Here is a 20,706-nt window from a genome sequence, read left to right on the forward strand (position 1 = left end):
GTTAGAACCAGGGCTACCATGAGGATAAACCCTGGAGACAGGGGGATGTCACACGTGTGCCGGCAGAGCGGGACGTGTGATGGGGCTTCTCCAAGAGGGAATGGACCTGGATTTAGGAGCCAGCCCTCAGCCCGGTGCCGAATCACCCCCCAGAGCCTGCCCCACGCGGGTGCTCTGCTCATAAATCTGGATCTCGCACAGACTTTCAGCTCAGCATTTCTGTACATCTTAATAATTTCCAGATTTTTTTCCGCCTCCCCGGTACGAGGGATGTGCTGCACTTTCAGCAGCCTAACAAAGAAAGTTTTAACTCTAGGGCTGAAAAAAAAAAAAAAAAAAGCAGGAAAACTAAAATTCACTATTTTTGTTTAGTCTAGTTTGGAGAATTAACGTTACACTGGGGTACTCTTGGGTCAAGCCGAGCAGTCAAAGCCACTAGAGCCCAGGAGGGCTGAGATGGGGAGTGAAAAGCCTCTTATACCCAGCGCAACAAAACAGGCTGTCAGCTCTCAGCACCAGGCTGTCTCAGAAAACCCATGGCCAGCAGCTTTCCAGGGAAACCAGGGCTATTTTGAGGAAAGCAGAACGCGCACAATATTCACAATGCACAAAAACCCCCCTATTTTACCACCCAAAGACAAGGCAACTTTGTCTCGCCCGCGCCGTGCGCTTCCCCGCGAGCTGAGACCCCAGCCCCTCGGGGACCCCACGTCGTCCGTGCCAGGGCTAAGCCAGAATGAGCCCTCCTCTACCAGAGAAACCTGTATCCCCCCAGTTATCTGGCCACACCAGGCAACAGAAGGAAGGTTATTAAGCATATTTTAAAAACCCATTAGATCCCTGACAAAGGTGGGGTGGGGATAATGGGGTTAGAAGCTGCTCAGCGTGTTCTCGGACCGTAAGAGGAGAGGCTATAGGAGAGCAGAGGAGTCTGCCAGGGTTTCTGGCAATTCATCAATTCAGTTTGTCCCCAGAACGCCCAGTAACACCAGCGCTGGTGTCCTGTGTGGGCTGGAGAACCCAACCACCCCTGGAGACCCCGGCAAGGGCTGCGTCACGGCACAGCTCAAAAGCTACATCATCTAAAGCACATTCAAGAGCATCACTGCAGAAGGCACCCAACCTGCAGCGTCTGCAGTGTCCTTCAGCTGACAGATGGGCTTTCCAAAGCCACTGCATCTTCAGCCTCACCACCAACGGCAGTGACACCTTGGTTGGGGACCTGCCTGCCCAGCACCACCATCCTACCACCCTCACTCCTGCCCTGAGCCCTCTGCAGAGAACCTGTCACCGTGACCAGCCTCTTGACACCTCACTGCGGTGACCATGGAGGCTCTCCCACAACACCCAGCCACGTGTCATCCTCCAGCTCCACAAGCTGGTGGTGATCCTACAGCAGGGAACAACGAGCAGCAGGGAACAAAAGCATCAAAACATGCTTACAGCACTCAAGCAACTTCCAGCTGAGCACCATGACATCCATCACCCCTGCACCGTGCTCCACGCATCTTCTCCCACCACCACCACCAGTAAGACACCAGCTGGAGAGGCAGCAGGACCACACACCAGGCCCAACACCACATCTGGGGGTTGACCTCTGCCTCCTGTGGTGTCCAGCTGGCAAAGGACCCGGTGGCTTCTCAAAACATCTGTGCAAGTTTGGAGGTGGTTTGGTGGCTGCTCGTTGTGTTTCCTTCACTCCCAGTTACTGCAGGGACCTTGGACACTGGTGCTGCCCTCCCCAAGTGGTGCAGAGCTTGGTCCTTCCAGGGATGGAGGTACCTTAGACTACGGATGAAAACCCAAAGGCACACATCTAGATGTGACACACATCTAAAACGTCACACACAGCGAAGGGTGCCAGTCCAGGGAGAAGCCTGAGGAGCACTGATACATTAAAAAGAAACCACAATAAAAACCCCACCATGAGAGAGAGGAACAGCCACAGGTGCTACGTGGCATCAAAGCCTATTTTAAAACAGCCCAACATTTTTGTTGGCTGCTCCAGAGTTGGACTTGAGACCCTGATTTCAAGTGCAAAGGCCCAGCTCATTGCCCCTCTCACCAGCACCACTGATTACTCCAGCCCATTTCTTTTCCACCTCCTTTTGCACCCATGTCTTAGAAAACCACATTTCTCTTTGCAGAGCAGCTCGCTCACATCAGAGGAACAATATTCTGGGGACAACTTGTTTGGGTTTTATTTGTTCCCCCCCCTCGCGATGTCTGCAGAGCATCTTTGGCCTCCCACGCAAATTCCAAGTTTCATTTATTAAATACCTCTCTGGCATTTTCTTTTCACTTTCGCATTGCTCGTTTAATATTACATTTGACATTCTGAGCTTTACGGATGGCAACAGAAGCAGAATGGGTGGGCTAAAAATAGCCTGCCGGGGCGACGGGAGGCTGGAAATAGGCTGGTGAGCAGCGGCAGCCCCGCTACCCTTCGCTTGCCCCCGTGTCTTGGGAAATGACAGCGTTTGGAAGAGGAGAACGAGCCAGCTCAGGGCCAGTTAGTCCCCGTGGAGCTGTGGGATGTCCTGGCCAAGCAGCCCAGGGATGGGGATGGGGTGTCCATGTCCCACCGGGGCCAGCTGGTGCCCGTGGAGCTGTGAGATGTCCCAGCCAAGCAGCCCAGGGATGGGGATAGGGATAGGGATGGGGATGGGGTGTCCATGTCCCACCTCACCCAAGTGGCTACAAACCCCATCGCCCTGAGCCAGGGCTGCGAGAACCCCTCCTCAGCTCAGCTCTAGAGGGGCACAAGTTAAAAACAAAACAGGAGAAGTCAATCTCCAAGCACCCCTGTGGCCATCTCACACCCTCGTGTGTCACCACCGGCCACCTGCACCAGCTCGCTGTCACACGGGGACGCACGAGCTCTCCTGCCCCTGCACGGGCCTGGTAATTAATCCGCAGACACATCAGCAACACGATGAGTCAGTCCCGAGACAGGATCATGTCTCATCTCCTCCCTCGTGGGCTGCTTTTAAAATCAGTGCTGCAGGAGAAGCGACACGAAGAGAACGCTCAGAGCGTCGTGGCATCTGGATGGTGCACACAGAGCCAGGAAGAACATCTTTTAATTACCCACGACAACAAAACACCAACAGCCTACACCATTTCTTCTGCTCTTTGGGATGTTCATAGAATCATAGAATCATGGAATGGTTTGGGTTGGAAGGGACCTCAAAGATCATCCAGTTCCAACCCCCCTGCCCTGGGCAGGGACACCTCCCACCAGAGCAGGTTGCTCAAGGCCCCATCCAGCCTGCCCTTGAACCCCTCCAGGGATGGGGCAGCCACAGCTTCTCTGGGCAACCTGGGCCAGGCTCTCACCACCCTCATAGTAAAAAATTTCTTCCTGATATCTAATCTGAATCTTTTTTCTTCCAATTTAAAACCGTTTCCCCTTATCCTATCATTACCCTTCCTGGCAAAGAGTCCTTCTCCAGCTCTTCTATAGGCCCCCTTCAGGTATTGAAAGGCCACTATAAGGTCTCCCTGGAGCCTCCTCTTCTCCAGGCTGAACAATGCCATGTTCTTTGAGTGCTCGTGCCCTGTCCTGTCCCCCACGTTCCCTGCGCTGCTGTTACCTTCCTCTGATGCCTGTTTTTTCCTGGGAAGAAGCCCTCCCAACAGCCCTCCCACCACTTCTCCCCATGCAGGGCTCTGCCCACAACCGGCTGGGGTCTGTGCAGCGCAGGAGAAGCATCAAACAAGGTGCTCTGCCCTGGTGCTGGGACACACCGGCATCTGCTCCTTCCAGCCTTCATCCAGCACCTCTCCAGGGCCACACTGGGCAGGGCGGACCCGCACCAGGCGAAGGCTGAGCCTTGCTCCAGAGGAAAAAACCTATTTTGTGAAATAACTAAACCTATGGAATCCCACATGACACACACCCGCCCGCGACGAAGCGGTGGGAAAACCCTGGAGTGAAACCCTGGAGTGAAACCCTGGCGTGTGGCACCTCAGCTCTTCCCTCCCTCCCCACTGCCAAATCTCACCTAAATTTACATTCCAAGCGTTTCTAATTTGTCGCTGGGTCTGGTGTCTGGGGTGGGGGCGGTTGCGGCTCATTCTTTTTGTTTTGTTTTGTTTTAAGGCAGATTAATCAACGTTTAGTAATGACGCAGCAGAACCAGCCTCCCCCACAACCCATGGCATGGCTGGGGAGGGCAGGGGACCCCCAGGACCCCCAGGAGGAGGTTGGGGAAGCAGCGAGATGCTGGGATGGGGCAGAGGCAAAGCCCGTGGCTCCCGTCCGAGATGGAACCAGAGGCTTCTCCCTGAGAGGGACCTGCCCCAGCCCCACCATCCCACCCCTCGCTTTGCCAAGGGGACCCTTACTTTTATTTCAGATGCACGCTGCAGTGAGGAACAATATGAAGAATATTATTTCAGTGCCCTGGGAAAAATTAGCAAGTCAAATATTGAATCAGGCCTCCAGCATATGCCAAGGAGATTGCTTTGATCTTATCCACACTAAAAGCTCTATTATTGAATTTAAAGTCTGTGAACACATATCAGACCAATATACAATGCATATCTGAATACACATTTGAGAAGCAAAGGATGTTTTGACAAAGAGAAAAAGAATATTTTAGCTGAAAATATCAAAGTTACTGCATCAATTGAAATACAAATGCCCTTTTTCATCTGGCTCAGTGGCTTTAGTGACAGGGCAACCCACAACCTGGGACCCGACTGTCGTTTCGGGGAAACTTCACCCGGGTCTGGCTCCTGGGTGGAAAGTGATTGTGGGTCGATGGCAGAGCCGTGCCTTCCCCAGGGACATGGTCCATGGGCAGCAGCAACGTCAGAGCAGCACCAGGACTCGGGAGCCCGAGCAGAGCAGCTATTTTGGGATTTCCCAAGGTCTGCAGCAGCTTCCCCAGTCCACTTCCCCCGCAAAAACCCCCAACACGGCCCTTTGGTGGCTGCCACAGCTCTTCCCAAGAGCAGGGCGGGAGAAGAAGGACTTCTCCAAGGCTGGCCAAGATGCTGAGAGGTTGGTTGACACCATCTTCAGCCCTTTGGCTTCCCACACCAAAACCTGCTCCAGGGTGGCTGCCCGAGCCCCCAGAGAATGTGTGCACTTGTAGGGGGACAGACACCTCTCCTGCTGGCAGGGGATGGCAGCAGGGTCCCATGGCCATGGTCAAGCCATGGTCAAGGCTCAGCAGCCTGTCCCCGTGACACCTCCGCCAGGCACAGTGTGCCCAGCACCCAATTAACCTTCATTATTAATTAATTAATGGGGAGAAGGTCATCCCGAAGGGCTACCACCCAGGCCTGGCACCTGCCTGTGACAAAGCCGGGGGGTCACTGCCACCGACACGCGCTACGGAACAAAACCAACTCACCATTTTATTATTGATTTCGTGGAAATGAATTTCACAGACTTTTTCCACCACGTCTTCATTTTCAAAAGTTACGAAGCCAAATCCTGTTTCATAAAGAAAGAAAAAAAAGGGGAGGGGGAAAGGAAAATATTAGTTAAGTTAAACAAAGACATTTTAATAAAGCATGACTTAGCCATTGGGACTTTGGAGAACTTTCATAAAGATCTGCACGTGTAAATACACCTGCTGTCTGTGGAGCTGTTGCTGAGCTGGTTACAGACTAATGGAGGGAAGAAGCATTGTCTCGGGGAAAATTAATACGGTTCTGTTCCAGCTCTTCCATAGGATTTAATGGAGAATTAAAACCTCCTTATGGATTTTTTGATCCATCCTGCAGAATTTAATGGATAGTTACACCCTGGTTACATGATGGCTCAGAAACTACAATAAGGCTGTATTTTCTTTTACACCTTATAGGTTTTTAAGAGCAATCTCTACAAAACCCAATTATATTTCTATGGAACCATATTGATTTTATCTCTTGTTTAATTCCATGGGACCTCTCCATTAGAGCTGACTCATTACCCGACCCCAAAAAAATAAAAATCCAGGAAGATAGAAGATGATTCCTCATTTACCCTTCGTGAGGAAAAAAAAAACACAAAACCCACTGATTCTTCCCCAAACACGCAGCAGCACTTTGTGTCTCTGAGCAAACACCACCCGTCCGTCCCCGCAGCTCCGTCCCGTGCGGATGCAGCCGCCCCCGCGGGTCAGTCGGGCTCCGGAGGTGGTTATTTGTCCCTTTCTTCCTGAATTACTTCCTCTAATACCTCATCAGGACATCCTGAGGCCTCTGAGAACCCGTTACGTTTAAGGCTTCTGATCTAATCATTCCTCTCTTCGCCGCCGCTGCTGCTGCTTCAAAGGAGCCGTGGATTTGGGGTGGTTTAGGGTGGTTTGATGCTGCTGCCCGCCTGTGGCTGCAGACACCCCACACTAACGCTCTCTGGCAGCCCACCACCACTATACACACCCATGTCCCCTTAAAAAAAATATGCAGAATCAAGCTAACAAACAAAAAAATGACCTTACGTGCTACCTTTCTGGCAAAGGTTTGATAGGTCGACACCGACACCAATTAAGCTAATGAAATCTTAAAAAAACGTAACAACAGGATGAACTTCATCCCCCAAACTGCAGGGAAAACTCTGCTGGATTCATTGCTGGTGAACGGCACGTGGAAGGTGTTGGTGGCACAGGGCTGTGACCCCGAGGGGATGCAGCCAGGGCAGCCCCAGCAGCAGCCGTGGGTGCTGGAAGGAGGAAGGAAGGAAGGAAGGAAGGAAAACCAAGGATGCCCTGATGGTCCCAAGTGCTATCCCTGACCCTCTGCCAGTCCCAGTGCTCCCAGTGAGCGCCCAGCAGCAGGCAGCTTCTGTGCTGGGGTCCCAAAGCATCCTTTTAAACACACACTGGATTTGCTTTGACGGGGCACAGCAGCAGATATTAATATTATATGGGCTTTGGCAACCTCCAGCCACAAGACATGTTCTTCAGGCTACAACATTTGAAGCTGGGAAGTGCATGTGCTGGATCCTGCACTGGCTGAGGCTGGATCCCAGCAGCTCCCGGCCGGCCTGTTTGGGAACACACAGTGCATGTAGCAAGGGTCAGACCCTCTTTGGACCCTCTTCTTGGGGGAAAAAACACACAAAATGGTTTCTAGATCTCCTCTAAGGCACAACACATCACCCCACAGCACATCACGCGAAACCCAGCGCTCAGAACAGGGCTGTACTCTGCACTGAGAGCATGTAGCAGCTTGAAGTATTTTACTCAAGTCTTTCATTTGCCTTCTAAATTGCTCCATTTAAATCTACCTTAAACAGACCTGTAGTTAAAACTGAAATCTTTGTGGTTAACTGGCTGGAGATGGCATCCCAGGAATCCCAGCACACGCTGCGCCGTGGGGACCGGCTCTGCCCAGCGCAACCGGACGGCACATCCTGGGCCACAAAGTCATTAATTGTCTGAGCCCCAGCAACACCTTCATCATTAGCAACTCGTTAGCGAGTGCTGCAGTTTTGAGGATTTCTCTTTCAACTTTTGTCAGGTCTCCCTGCCAGGATGGAGGAGAGAGAGGGAATTTAGAGACCTGAGGTCCCTAACGGTGGGAGGAAGGCCACCGCAGTCATCACGCGTTGGGACTCGGAAACGAGCTTCCCGTTCTCAACCCGCTCCATGTGGCTCAGACACAAGTTTATCGAGGAATTGCTTGTCTGATTAGATCAGGTGGCCACCCAGCTTCCTGCACTTACAGATTTTTTAACGAGAATAAACCAACAATCCATACGTGTCAGCGCTCATTTGCGGGTTTTTAAAAGATGCCTGTGGTTTGGGGCAGGCCAGGAAAAACCAGCCCAGACTGGGGCTGTAAGAAATCCCACCACCACCAATCCCACCACCACCGTTATCCCCTCCCCTCCGGAGCCGGCGGATGCAGCTCCAGCAGGACAGACCCAGAGTATTTGAAGTAAAAGTATTTTACTTTTACCATTACCGGCAGCTTTAAGCGATTGGGAAGCGACCAGAGGACGTAGCCTGCACGCAAACAGGCACTTAAAATCCACAGGATGCTACTCCAGAGACGCTATCGCTCCTCAAATGAACAATCCCCAAGAGATCATATGCCTCAGAATTAAAAACTTCATAAAAGTGACGGGTAATGGGCTCTTTTTTGTTATTGTTTCACTTTTTGAATATCAGATTCCAACTTTTAATAACTGTACACGCCAAAAAATATTACCGCGTGCATGCCTTATTAGTTAGCATAATGAATACATGCTCATTTTTAAATTACCAAAACTCTCAGAAACCTTCCTGGACTAAATAGACAATTATTTCTTCTGAGAGGTACTAAGAGTCAACAAAAAAATGGTTCTCAGAAAATGTATGAAAAAGATTAACACAAAACAAAGAAGGCTGTTTAAAATGGTGACATAAATAGGATTCCGGTTGTCAAGGAGCACACATTTTAAAATGAAATTATACCGCATCCTTCTGAATGAAGCTATTATTGGAAGCTAACAAGCTCTATTTAAGAGATAAGCATTTAACAGAGTCAAACGGTTGGGGTTTTTTATTCAAATGAATAAAACTGAATATTCATTTGAATAATCTTTTCTGTAAAAGAAAAGACAAAGAAGAGGAAGAAAAAAATAAAGTAAGAGGCAAACAGATGCCCCCAGTCGAGAGGCTCCGGGCCAAGCGCCATCGCTGACGGAAGCTGAGACAAGTACTCATGACCTTCAGGTGAAAACACCCTCCTTCAGCCTCTCTGAGGAGGAGTCATTTCCCTGCATTCATCGTCGGGTAAGGGGGGACACAGGGACATCTCCAGAGCCTGGGGCTGGATGGGAGAGGGTTTGCTGGGCCCAGGGAAAGGGCAGATGCCCTCACGGCGCGGCTCTGGCTAATTGCCGGGAAGGACGTGGGCAAGGAAGGGGATGGAGAGGGCTACCCAGCCAAAAATCAGCTTTGTAGTTACCGTACAAGGTGGCCCAGCAATTCATAGAATCACAGCAAGGTCAGAGTTGGAAGGGACCTTAAAGACCATCCAGCTCCAGCACATTCTGCCACAGCCTCCCAGAAATAAGAGCCAACGCTGTGCAGAGAAAGTGATTGAAACCATAAAAAGATGAAAATAATTTTTAAAAAATCGGTAGGAGCCATAAATAATACTCAGAGGCCGTACCGAAGATACCAAGTGTCAGTGCTCCTGTGTTCTGCATTTTGGTTTTTTTCCACACTCAAACCAACTATATTTCACACCTTTGTCGTCACTTGAGAGGTTTTATGTCAACCCTGGAAAAATATAGCTGAGATGACGACACCATCACTATGAAATATATCTCCTTCCTCGTGCGACTCCTCCGCCGCCCGGGCTCTGTCCGTGTGTGCAGGGTCCATGTTCTGCACACACAGAGGACATCACTCGTGGGTGGAATCACATGAAAGCAGGGTATGGGGTTAGAGGTCTTGCTCTTACAAGCCCATGAACGCATTTCAAAGAGGAAAACAAGGTGATTGCAGCCCATCCCAGAAAGGTTAAAGCCAAGCTCATGCTGGGGTTAGCCCCGAAGGGCTCTGATGGGCAAACTGGGACCCCCCTGCAGCCAGGACTGGTAGCTGGTGGTGTCTCCATCACCAGTTCCCAACCTGGTACCCAAGCCAAAACTGCCTTCATCCAAGGCACAGAGCCCCCTGCCCACTGCTGCTCTGGGAAGAGGCTCTTTGGCCATCAGGAAAGATGCTCTGGGGGCTGGAGGCACTGGAATGAGAGCCAGGGGAGCCTGCTCCAACTCCCAGGCTGTCCTGGGGTCACCCGATGACACGGAGCAAGCCACTTCATCTCATCTGCATCTGCCGTGCTCCTCTTCACCCGTGTCTGTATTGTCTGGTGAGACCGTGGGGTCTGTGTGGCTGGGGCTGCCTCTCACTGCATTTACAGCACGCCAGAGAGCTCCTTCAAGGGTTCTGGGAAGTAAGCAATCACCAAGGCTCTTTTGTGCACACACAATAATCCTGAGGACCGAGGGCAAGGAGACAAGAGCATGGAGAGGAGAAAGGAAGAGATTTAGATGGTCCACATCATGCCGATAAGCGATGTGGGCTCTGCCTAAACCTCACTCCTGCTGTGGGGTGAGAATAACCCGGCAGTGGCTCTCCTTATTGCAGGATCCATCTCCCCTTACCCAGGGAACGTGCTCCCGTGGCACCATCCTCCTCCTGGTTCCCGATCTGGCCGGCACCGAGTGTGTCCCCAGGTCCCTGCGGTGCCACCGTCCCTGGCACTGCTGGACGGGAGCATCCAGCCCGACACCCGCTGCGTCCTAACGAGGAAACATGAGCTCAGGCTGCCTCCCCCTCCTCTGCTGGGTCTCAGGACCTGATCTGCTCCCTCCTGTTCGCTCTGCTCAGGTCTCTGCTCCTCTCCCTGTATTTAAGTAACTCCAGCTCTGAGGCAGAGAAATGCCCGGTCCTGCTGTGACATTATTTATGCACCTGCTTTCTTGTTTATACCAATAATTTTGGCAGCTGGTCCTGTAAAACCTAATAAAATGCCTTTCAAAAAGTAAAAAAAAAATTAAAAATGAAGAAATGTGACCAGACAAGCCAGGCATAATAACATTAAAGCCCGTGTCAATTAATTTTTCCTCTTCTTGATAAACGAGCCCCATTCCATCCATTAATAATGAGGGAAGAAACAAGAAAAGTTGACACTAGTTTAATTTATTTTCTCAACTTGCCTGGTCATATTTCTCCCCGTTGCAAAGCTTTCTGGTGCTGCTGGGAATTGCAAGTGGCTCCCACACAGTCGATGCATAGATTGGTGTGAATCAATACCGCCCCGCTTTATTCACACATCCCTTGTAATCAGAGGGGGAAAAGTTACTTAGTGAGCTACTGTGCATCCCAGACTGCCACGCCGGCTTATAAAAATAATAATAATAATGATAATGATAATAATAACAACAATGACCACCCCCTGCAGGGGAGAAAGGGACGTGAAACCAAGTCCTGTAATTGCTGTCACCAAATCTCGTCTCTGCAGACAAACACAACGACCCGACAGAGAGGCCAGGACATTTTAATTGCTCAGACAGCAAACCATGGATGTTTCTAACTTCTTGCTGTCTGCGAAGGTAATTCAAGTCATTACCCCGAGAGTCTGGGAACAGGGACCTGCGGGTTTATTCCTGCCTCTAAGAAAAGCCACTTGTTTGTCAGCACCAGAACCCAACAGCCAGGACTCGAAAACTCAGCCCCGATGGTGCGTCTTTGGAGAAGTTGCTCAAACCTTCCTTGTGGCCCAGGTCCCACATTTCTTCCCCCCCAACACTTTCTAGTCCCTTCCACAAAGTTTTCATCTGACGTACAGCAGCTCAGCTTGTTAAAGTTCAAAACTGTCTAGGATAAAAACTGTAAATTCTAACTTGTTATTCCCATTTCCTGACCTGCAGACAGAGGAAAGGAGAGGTTTCGGTTGCCGAAGAAGTAACTCTCTCCAGATTCACAGAACACAGCCCTAGAACGAGACACACACTTCTCAGATCTCACCTCCTTCCCTCAAAGGAGGGGTTTGCCAGGAAAAGCCACGGCCACACCTGAATGTCCCACCTGAAGGTCCCACCTGAAGGCACCTCCTGCTCCGTGGAGAACAAGATCTCACAACCAGAGCGGGAGAGGGACGCACCAGGAGATGGAAGGGGAAAGAGAAGGTTAACGCTTACGCTCTAGGCTAGAAAATATCACCCTCATTTAACTGTAAAGTGTGCTCTCTAGCAGTGCTTCTGCCAATGATGCTCATCAAGATGGATGATTAGCCTGCACATCCATCCCCTGTTGATGTGCATCTCAGGCTGGGCGCAGAAAACAGTCAGGTCCCCCTGGCAGACACAGGCAGGTACCGCTGCTGCTTAAAGCGTCGATATATACTCCATGACACCAGAGTAAATTCTCAAAATTAAATCAGCAGACAACTGCCTTAGATCAAAACCTCCAGGGAAGGTGCTGGCGTTTCAATCCCAGCGCGGCAGGAGAGTGGGGAGCTGAGGTCAGCCTCCCAGCTGGATAAAGGGCACCAGCACGACGCTCCTCTGCTTTTGTTCTGGAAAGCTGCAAGGCTCAGGCTCCTTCTCCATCCTCCCACCACGGCATGGCATTTGCACAGGCAGCATCACCCAGGGAAAAAAGAAAAAGGCCCCTTGGGATGAGCAGCTGCTGTGCCAGGCAGCCCCTCCAAACGCGGCAAAATCCACCCAAAACTGGTTCTGGGGAATGATTTTCCCTGTCGGGAGGATGAGGGGTAGAGGGACTTGTCCCTCTCTCAAATGATCCTTTTTAACCAAAGATTTCCAGGCTGGGGGGGTGCATTGCCCTCCCCTTGCGGGGCCAGGACCCCAGTTCTGGCCAAAGCCCTGGTGGTGGCACCGGCCACCGGCCGTGCACGAGGGACCCCTCCGGTGCCACCGACCCCGCGACTGTCACCGCCACCTGAACTCTGCGCAATAAATCTTTCATAACAACAAATCTTCATTAAAATTTTATTCTATTAACATTCTGAAATCAAACCGAAGCGCTGAGTACATAATGACTGAAACGCACACTACGCAGCAACTTACTAAATGCCAGTTTTATCATATTGTTAATTAACAGAAACCATTAATGCATTCACAGATCATTTAGAAGCATTAGCGGTGACCTAAGAAAAATTGCGTGTACGTGTGATCCACTTACGTCTGCGCTTTTCGCATCTGAATTTCCTACACGGGAGGCCCCAAAGTTTGTTCCCGAATCCGCTTCTCCCCGTTGGAGACATCGAGTCCCAACGGACACGTTTTTGTCAGCGGCTCGAGAATTAACGCACGGGGCTGGAAGATGAGATTCTGCAGGAGAAAGTTATCTCGGGCAGCGCTTGCTCTTCCATCAGTTTTTAGCTCCAGCTCCCCAGGAGCGTTGGGAGCAGACCCACTCGTGCTCCTCAGCTTTTCACCGCTCCCTTTGGTTCAGGGATGGACCTCCCAGCTCTCTAAGGAGTCAAAAACCAAAGGGAATGCAGCCGGGTGGGGAAAGCAAGGCATAAACTAACAGATTTCTTTTTGCTATCGAAGAAGAAACCCCCAAATGCTTCTAAAATTCAATTTTCTGTCTACAACCAGAAAGGGAACCTCGTGCTTCAAGCAAATCCTGTTCCGTTAGCGAGACCTGCAGCGCCCTGAGCCTGTGACAAACCTGAACGCTGATTTCCATCCCCAAAACGAGCGCCTTGCAGCCCCTCACCGTGTCACCAGGCAAACCAAAAACTGCCACCACCGCTCCGGCACCATTTGCCACCTCTCCCACAGCCAAAGGGTGCGGAGACCCCAGTCCCTGTCCCTGTCCTGGTCCCTACCAGCCCCGCGTGGCAGAGGACAAGGACAAGGGGAGCAGCAGGCAGCGGCCATGGGAAGGCAGGGACAAAGGCCATCGCTCCCCGGGTGCCAGCCCTGCTCAGGGACCCCCAGCAGAAACCAAAGGGGCTCCCAACACGTCCCCATGGCCGCTGCCCGCCCGGCACAACGTCCTGCCTTCCCTGTCTGCTTGCCCACAGGCGTCAAACACTCCCTGCCTGTCAATTCTTCCACAGTTTATTACCAAATTTCTAAAATATTACATTTTTTATTATATCCAAATTCACTTTATTGCATTTGACAATACAGATAATCACATACCATATGCTCTAATGTTTTGAAACCAATGCATGTTGACAGCAGTTTTTATTCATGATGCATAATTCTACCCAGGGCTGACAAAGGCGGCGCAGCACCGAGCCTGGCGTTAGGGTTTTGTTGTTGGGGGGGGGACCCTTTTTTCCATTTCCTTTTCTTCATTTTAACAACAGATTTACAACACTGGGAGGAAAAATGCTTTGCTTTCAGTAGAAATAGGAAATTGGCTGAAAAGATGGGCTTATCAAAGAGATGTCTTCAAAATATTAATAACAGGTGGGGGTTGGTTATTATAATTATTTGCATTTGAGACTTGCTGCTAATGGGGTCAGGGAAGCATGACGGCTCGCCGGGATGAGCTGAGGCTGGGGGGGCTTGGGGACAGACCCCACTCCTGCCCACCCTGCCCAGCTGCTGTCCCTCCTCTCTGAAACCCGCTCCTCTTCCCCATGGAGATGGTGGGAAGGGACAAGTGCCCATGCCTGGCATGTCCTGGGATGACCAGGGAAGGTCCCCACATGATGGAGACACCTGGGCAAGTGCTTCCTAAAAGACTTTGAAAGCCACGAGTTCTCTGAAACAACACATCACCGGGGCAAAGCCCTACAAGCCTTCGTTTAAACCCCATTGACTTGAACAAGATGTGAAATTAAACATATGTTTAAGAGCTTTCCCGAATGGGGTCTTCCTGCCCTTCCTCGAGTCATGAAAACCACGAGCTGGAAGCAGCAGAGCTGAAGTGATGAGCTGGGGAAGCCCCTCATCCTCCCCGAGCTGAAGGACCATCGGGTCCAGCGCTCGGTTCCTCGTTCTGCTGCCGGGAGAGGAAAAACCCCAACAAACCCCAACTCCCAACCTGGGCGTTCAGGCAAGAGATTCAACAACTTGAAAGATGGCAACGCTGCGCAAACCAAACAGGATGCTATGTCTAAATTAAGCTGTAATGACCTGCTCTGAGGTCTTTATTAGCCAGGTAATGATCATTTAAGAGGAGGTTACTATCTTGAGCCAAGGGCACCTAATACCATTACTGAACTTGTTAAAACCTGCCAAGCAAGTCATTATTTCTGACATTATTTCTTTTTCTCTTAACACAGCTTTCTACCTTTCCCCTTGTGGTGCTCGGCCATAAATCACGGGAGGCGGCGATCACGCAGACTCGGTGGCCCTTCCCCAGGAGGCTGAAGCGAGCTCCTGCTCACCATGAGCCGGCTGAAGACAAGACAAATACCCCACAAGAACAAAAAGCAGCCTTTGAAAAACTCTGACCTGAAAAGGCCCACATAGAGCAGAACCACATAGCGGGTAGTGGTCTTCATAGCCTGGTGGCCTCAGAGAGCTGGTGGGCCTTTGGAAGTCGTTTGGAGCTGGCATCCAAGGAGATGTCACTTGGCACCCAATCCCCAGGGTGCATGGACCACTGGCATTTGGGCTGGGAAGACAGGAGCTTAAACAGCAGCCCAAACTGATGGATTTAGGGGCTGGGGAGAAAAACAGCAGCTTCGATGTCCACATGGGAGCATGGGATGACCTGGCTGACAAAAGGACACTACTTGGACCTACTGCTTCCCTGGGCCAAGAGCCGTCAGGTAGCCAGGCCAGGGGCCGATCAACACTGACTTTGAGAAGGACAAGATGCTGAGATACTTTCCTACTTGCCTCAGTTACGCCCCCCAGAAAATTAACAGAATCATAGAATGGTTCAGGTTATAAGGAACTTTAAAGCCCATCCAGTCCTCTTCCTACCTTGGGCAGGGACACTTCCCACCAGCCCAGGTTGCTCCAAGCCCCCTCCAACCTGGCCTTGAACCCCTCCAGGGATGGGGCAGCCACAGCTTCTCTGGGCAACCTGGGCCAGGCTCTCACCACCCTCACAGCAAAGAAGTTCTTCCCCAGATCTCACCTCAATCTCCCCTCTTTCAGTGTCAAACCCTTCCCTCTCGTCCTGTGGCTCCCCTCCCTGATCCAGAGTCCCTCCCCATTTCTCCTGGAGCCCCTTGAGGGAAGCTCCAGGAAGGGGCTTCCCTCCTGGAAGGGGCTCTAAGGTCTCCCTGGAGCCTTCTCTTCTCCAGGCTGAACCTCCCCAACTCTCTCAGCCTGTCCTCCCAGCAGAGGGGCTCCAGCCCTCCCAGCATCTCCGTGGCCTCCTCTGGAGTCGCTCCAAGAGGTCCATGTCCTTCCTGGGCTGGATACAACACTTAACCCCCTCCATCCCCCTTGCCCACCCTTCACTCCTACAGAAGCTCACACAAAATTTAAAAAAATAAAAAAAAAAACCCAAACAAGCTTGCAGCTGCTCTACAACTTCCCAAAAAGCTTCCCCACACGCTTGCCCCCATCCCGACCTGCTCACCCGGCCCAGCGCAGGGTCCCTCCGGCTGCTCCCTTCCGAGGAACCGGCCCCGGTGCCGCAGGAAGGGCCCGGATCCCGGCGACCCGAGGTGGGAAGGAGCGGAGGCGGCCGCCTTCTCCCTCCCGTAACCCGGCGTGGACAATATTATGAATGACACCCGCAAGCTGCCAGCTCAGGAACTCATTACTGTCAAGGTACAACGTGGCTGGCTGCCAGGCCCCCAGCTTTCACACTCGCTATGCCAGAACATCCACACACAATTTAATTGCATTATAATTTCAAAAGTGCTTTTCAAACTGGAAAAAGGCATTCACTGATTAACCAGCGAAGAGCAAAATTGTTTATGAAATTGAATACAAAAAGCTACAGAAATGTAATTGGGTCGTTCTAGCACCTAATTTTCAAGCCATTTTCCCACTTATTTAATCACGAGATACAAAAGGAACTAGTGAATTGACTTCATACTAATTAGATTACTCCCCGCGATACTCCAGGCCTATATTCCAACCGGTTGATAGCGCCGCTTCAAAATGAAACAAAAAATGTAGCAACAGCTTGTCTGGGGCCATAACGCATTTGTTTCCCATCAACCCTCTCTTACCAGAGGGCCGTAAAATCCAGGCCAAATTCCCCAAACCCGTCGGAGCCACTCACCCAGAAATGGCTAACTTCCATGGAAAGGGATGAGGAACGTTTGCCAGAGGATTGCGAGTGGGGGGTTGACAGCCCAGGGCTCCCCACCACGTCGAGCATCACCTCCAGCATCCCGTGAGAGCAGGGAGTGCTCTCAGACAAAATCAGGACCATGTGAAGATCTCACAGATGATGGAGGAGGAGAGGCTTCCCGGGACGCAGGGATGGATGAGCTGGAGAAGGGTGGCTCTGCTCCCAAAATCCCAACAGGCAGAGCTGAACTACGGGTCTGGCCCAGGAGGAGAACATCCCTTCTAAAGCCACCGCAGAATTCCTGCTGGGAATATCTAACCCGTTTTAAAAATGTGGTGCCAGGTCACCTCCGGATAGAAAACATTAGTAAATTCGTTGGCAGCAAACAGAAGGAGTGATGGGGGGAAGTTGTGCATAAAGACTGGTTTGCACCCAATTTCTTCTGCCCCCCAGCCCAAGGGTCCCTTGCCAGAAACCAGGGAGAAAGGGGAGAAACCAGGGAGAAACTGGGGAGAAACCAGGGAGAAACTGGGGAGAAACCAGGGAGAAATAGGAGAAACCAGGGAGAAACTGGCTCGAGCAAAAGGACTTGGGGAGAGATGGGAGCCAACAGCATCAAGCATGAACTTCACCACGCTCCAGCTTCACCATCACCACCTCTGCACGGCCACACACCCCGGGCTTCACCAGGGAGCCACAGGTGCTTTATTTTATTTTAAACCAAGTCACTAAATTAAACAGGAGCCTCTCACTCCTCCGGTTTCTACAGACCCATATAATGAAGACAGTCGGGCAGACACACACGTTCCTCCACAGAAGTTTCTCTAAAGCTGCCCAGGACCCACTCTGCACCTGATACAATCTGCTCCCAGCTTTTTCACTAATTTTACATTTTATTAGGTGCAACGCAATTGATTATATAATCAAATGTAGAATGTACATTATCAAGATATTGTAGCACTTCACAGGCCATTTAATCAGCATATCTGGGGCTGTGCCAAAATGAATTAGCTTGCATTAAATTTCAAGTACATATTATTGGTTGTATTTGTCTCCGTGTTTAAGCAGGCGCTTGCTCTTACAAAAGAAATCTGAAATCCTTCAATTATAGAAATAGATTACTAAAAAAAAATGGAAGTATGCTTTCCCAGAGTTGCTGCTTCTGCAACAAAGAGCCTGGAAAAGCTCGCTCCCTGCCAGACCATCGCTGCCACCGAGCACCAGAGTGCAAGTTTTTAGTATTTATTGACTTTGCAAAAGTAGAGCATAAAACTATACGAAGTGCCTTTGGATTTTGAGGACGCAGTGAGCAAATACAGGGAAAACAGGGACTGGCAATGGCATGAGGAACGGGATGGTTTCTCCATCAGTGGAGCAGCAGCTCTGCCAGTGGTGAAGGAAGAGGAACCAGAACATCTCCAGCGCCGCACGTTTGCTGTGGACTTCCAAAGGGCTTTCCACCCCCACCCACCAGCGTACCCACCAAAGTGCCTTTAAGGGAGGAAGATGCTATCATCCTCCTCCTCACCCTTGAGAAAGGGAGCTGAAGGCAGAGCTCATGCAGATGGAGACCTCCCACCCTCGTGTCCCCCCTGAGACCCTTCTGTTGGGCTCTGCACGGTGCTGGGGCTGACCATCCTCAAGAGCACGCACAAGCCACGTGCCTCCACGTGTTCCACCACACCCAAAGCGTCCACAGCAGCTCCTCTTCCTCCTCCCAGCTGTGTCCCAGCTGGGGACATACCTGGGGTGGCCCTGAACAAGGAGAGCCCTTCCCTCCATGCTGGCCTTTGCTCCAGCTCCAGTAGGAAGCACCCATCAAGCTCAGTAGCCCCTACTTGGTTCCCATCTCCTCAGAGCCATTCAGTCCCTCCAGACAAAAAAAAAAAACCCAGGGATTTGCAAAGACAGGGATTTCTGCTTGATTCCAGCCAGAGGAAGAGAAGGAGAAGGAGAAGTCAGCTCCATGGTGAAGGAAAGAAGCCAAAGCCTGTCACTGACACCACTCCTCTCCGAGGCACCAGCCAAACCCAGAAACTTCTCCTCGTGCCTGCCCCCAAAATGTAATCACCACCGGTGGAGAGAGACCGGGGCCATTCCAGCCAGAGGAAGAGAAGGAGAAGGAGAAGGCAGCTCCATGGTGAAGGAAAGAAGCCAAAGCCTGTCACTGACACCACTCCTCTCCGAGGCACCAGCCAAACCCAGAAACTTCTCCTCGTGCCTGCCCCCAAAATGTAATCACCACCGGTGGAGAGAGACCGGGGGCACAGCAGCTGCTGGAGGTGCCCTGAGAGAAATGACATGTCTTTGGAGCTGGCGTCCAGGGGGACATTTTTCAAGCGGCTGCGAAGCCGCGCTCAAGGTGACTCCTGCCCACCTGGGTACTGCAGCATCCTCACGACAGCCCAGGGCCGGGGGGGACAGACCCACCACATCGGGCCGGTGTCCCCCCCTCCAAAACACCCTCCTCTCACACCACCCCCAGGCTCACTGGGCAGACTGGGGACAAAGCCCTCCCTCCCAACTGCAGAGGATGCAGCACGAAGGGAAGGACGCTTCACTGCCACCACACAGACATCTTCCTTCCCCTCATTAACACACGAGCATCAGTCGAGATAAATGGGAGGGGGAAAGGCCACACTTCACACACGGAGGGAGAAAGTCCCCAGTCCTCATCGGTCTGTTTCCCCGAGCTGTGGTTTACCTGCTGCATCCATCTCACTTCCCAGGTCAAATGTTGACACGTGTGAAAAACAACAAAACACTCGACAGCTCAGATTCCTACAGGTGGGCACAGAGGCTGTACCCACCCCAGCCTGCATCCCGCATCCCTCATCCCACATCCCACCCCGCTGCCAGCCCTGCCTGGGATGGAAAGCCTGGACTGGCCATTGCCCTGCTGACTCTGCATATCATAACGCACAGGAATAAAGGATTAGGCACCAAACAGCAAAAAAAAGCCCCAACTATTCAAGGAATTGAAATAAATAGTGACTGGGGTCAAGGGAAATACCAGCAAAAATGAGAAGCTTAGCCTCAGGTTAAAATAATACCTTTGAGCTGAGCAGCATGACCCCTCCAGGCTATAGCTTCAGGCAGCACACAACATTCTTGGACATTATTAATATCCTTGGCCAGGGCTCCATCCCTGCTGCTCATGCACCGTATCAGCATTTGCCTAAGCAAACAACATATACTACTGTGAGAAAGAGTGTCTGGCCATGACAGATGCTTCGAATATATGCACCATTTGTTCCTCTGGATACACATGTAAAGAGTGAAGTATTTGCTGAGCTATTCCTGGGAACCAGCTCCCACCAGCGAGGAGGGGTCAGGAGGCTGCAGCCCGGCCAAGGGCTTGAGATACAGCCCCAAACACCCCTGCAAATGCTGCTGCTGCCACGTTTCCCCTCCTTGAGCGAGGGTTAAAAACAAGAAGAAAGTTCAAACCCCTCTGGGGTGTCGTTCCCAAGAAGGGAAGAGAGAGGAGAAGGGGCAAATGGCCCTTTTTTAATATAAGCTGGAAATCTGCCTTTTTGTTCGAGACCACAGGCACCGAGAGATAACATCAATTCCTTCAGTACATAAATGCTTATCAGAGAGAACAGGTCCAGGTTTAGCGTGCACTTCAGGCAAATGATGAATTACATTAAGACAATCACTTTCTTACATATATATTTAGAGCCGGCGTACGGGGGGAAAGCCCTCATCAATAACATTAATGCCATTTAGAAATTCAGGTCAGCTTTTTACTCCACAACCCGAGAACTGCCCATGGATTGAAGCCACGGAGGACTCGTCCCAAAGGCACCTTTGTGGTGTGAGGCCGTGCCAGGGGTGGCTTTCTGTGCCCAGAGCGACGTGTCACCGCTCCATGAGCTCCGGGAGCACCGGCATCCGTGGGGTGACAGCCTGGGGAGAGCTGGGACGCAGGAAAACACGGCGGAACCGGCAGCATCGGCAGCAGCAGAGCCAGCAGCATCACTCCCCGGGACTCACACCAACAACACTCACCTGTTTACTCCCCCCAGCACCAGCAACTCTATTTTTTTCCCTTTTCTTCCCCCCC

General features: G+C 51.3%; 1 protein-coding gene across 1 annotated transcript in view; it reads right to left on the minus strand.

The window, feature by feature from the left end:
* MSI2 (musashi RNA binding protein 2) overlaps nucleotides 1–20,706 on the minus strand; it is a 247,878-nt gene that overhangs the window by 48,356 nt on the left and 178,816 nt on the right. The window contains exon 5 of the mRNA XM_014964982.1: nucleotides 5,367–5,449. Within this exon, the coding sequence (XP_014820468.1) occupies nucleotides 5,367–5,449 (83 nt within the window). The remainder of the gene's footprint in view (nucleotides 1–5,366; nucleotides 5,450–20,706) is intronic.

Source organism: Calidris pugnax, unplaced genomic scaffold (genome assembly GCF_001431845.1).
Source record: "Calidris pugnax isolate Ruff unplaced genomic scaffold, ASM143184v1 scaffold45, whole genome shotgun sequence".
Lineage (NCBI taxonomy): Eukaryota > Metazoa > Chordata > Aves > Charadriiformes > Scolopacidae > Calidris > Calidris pugnax.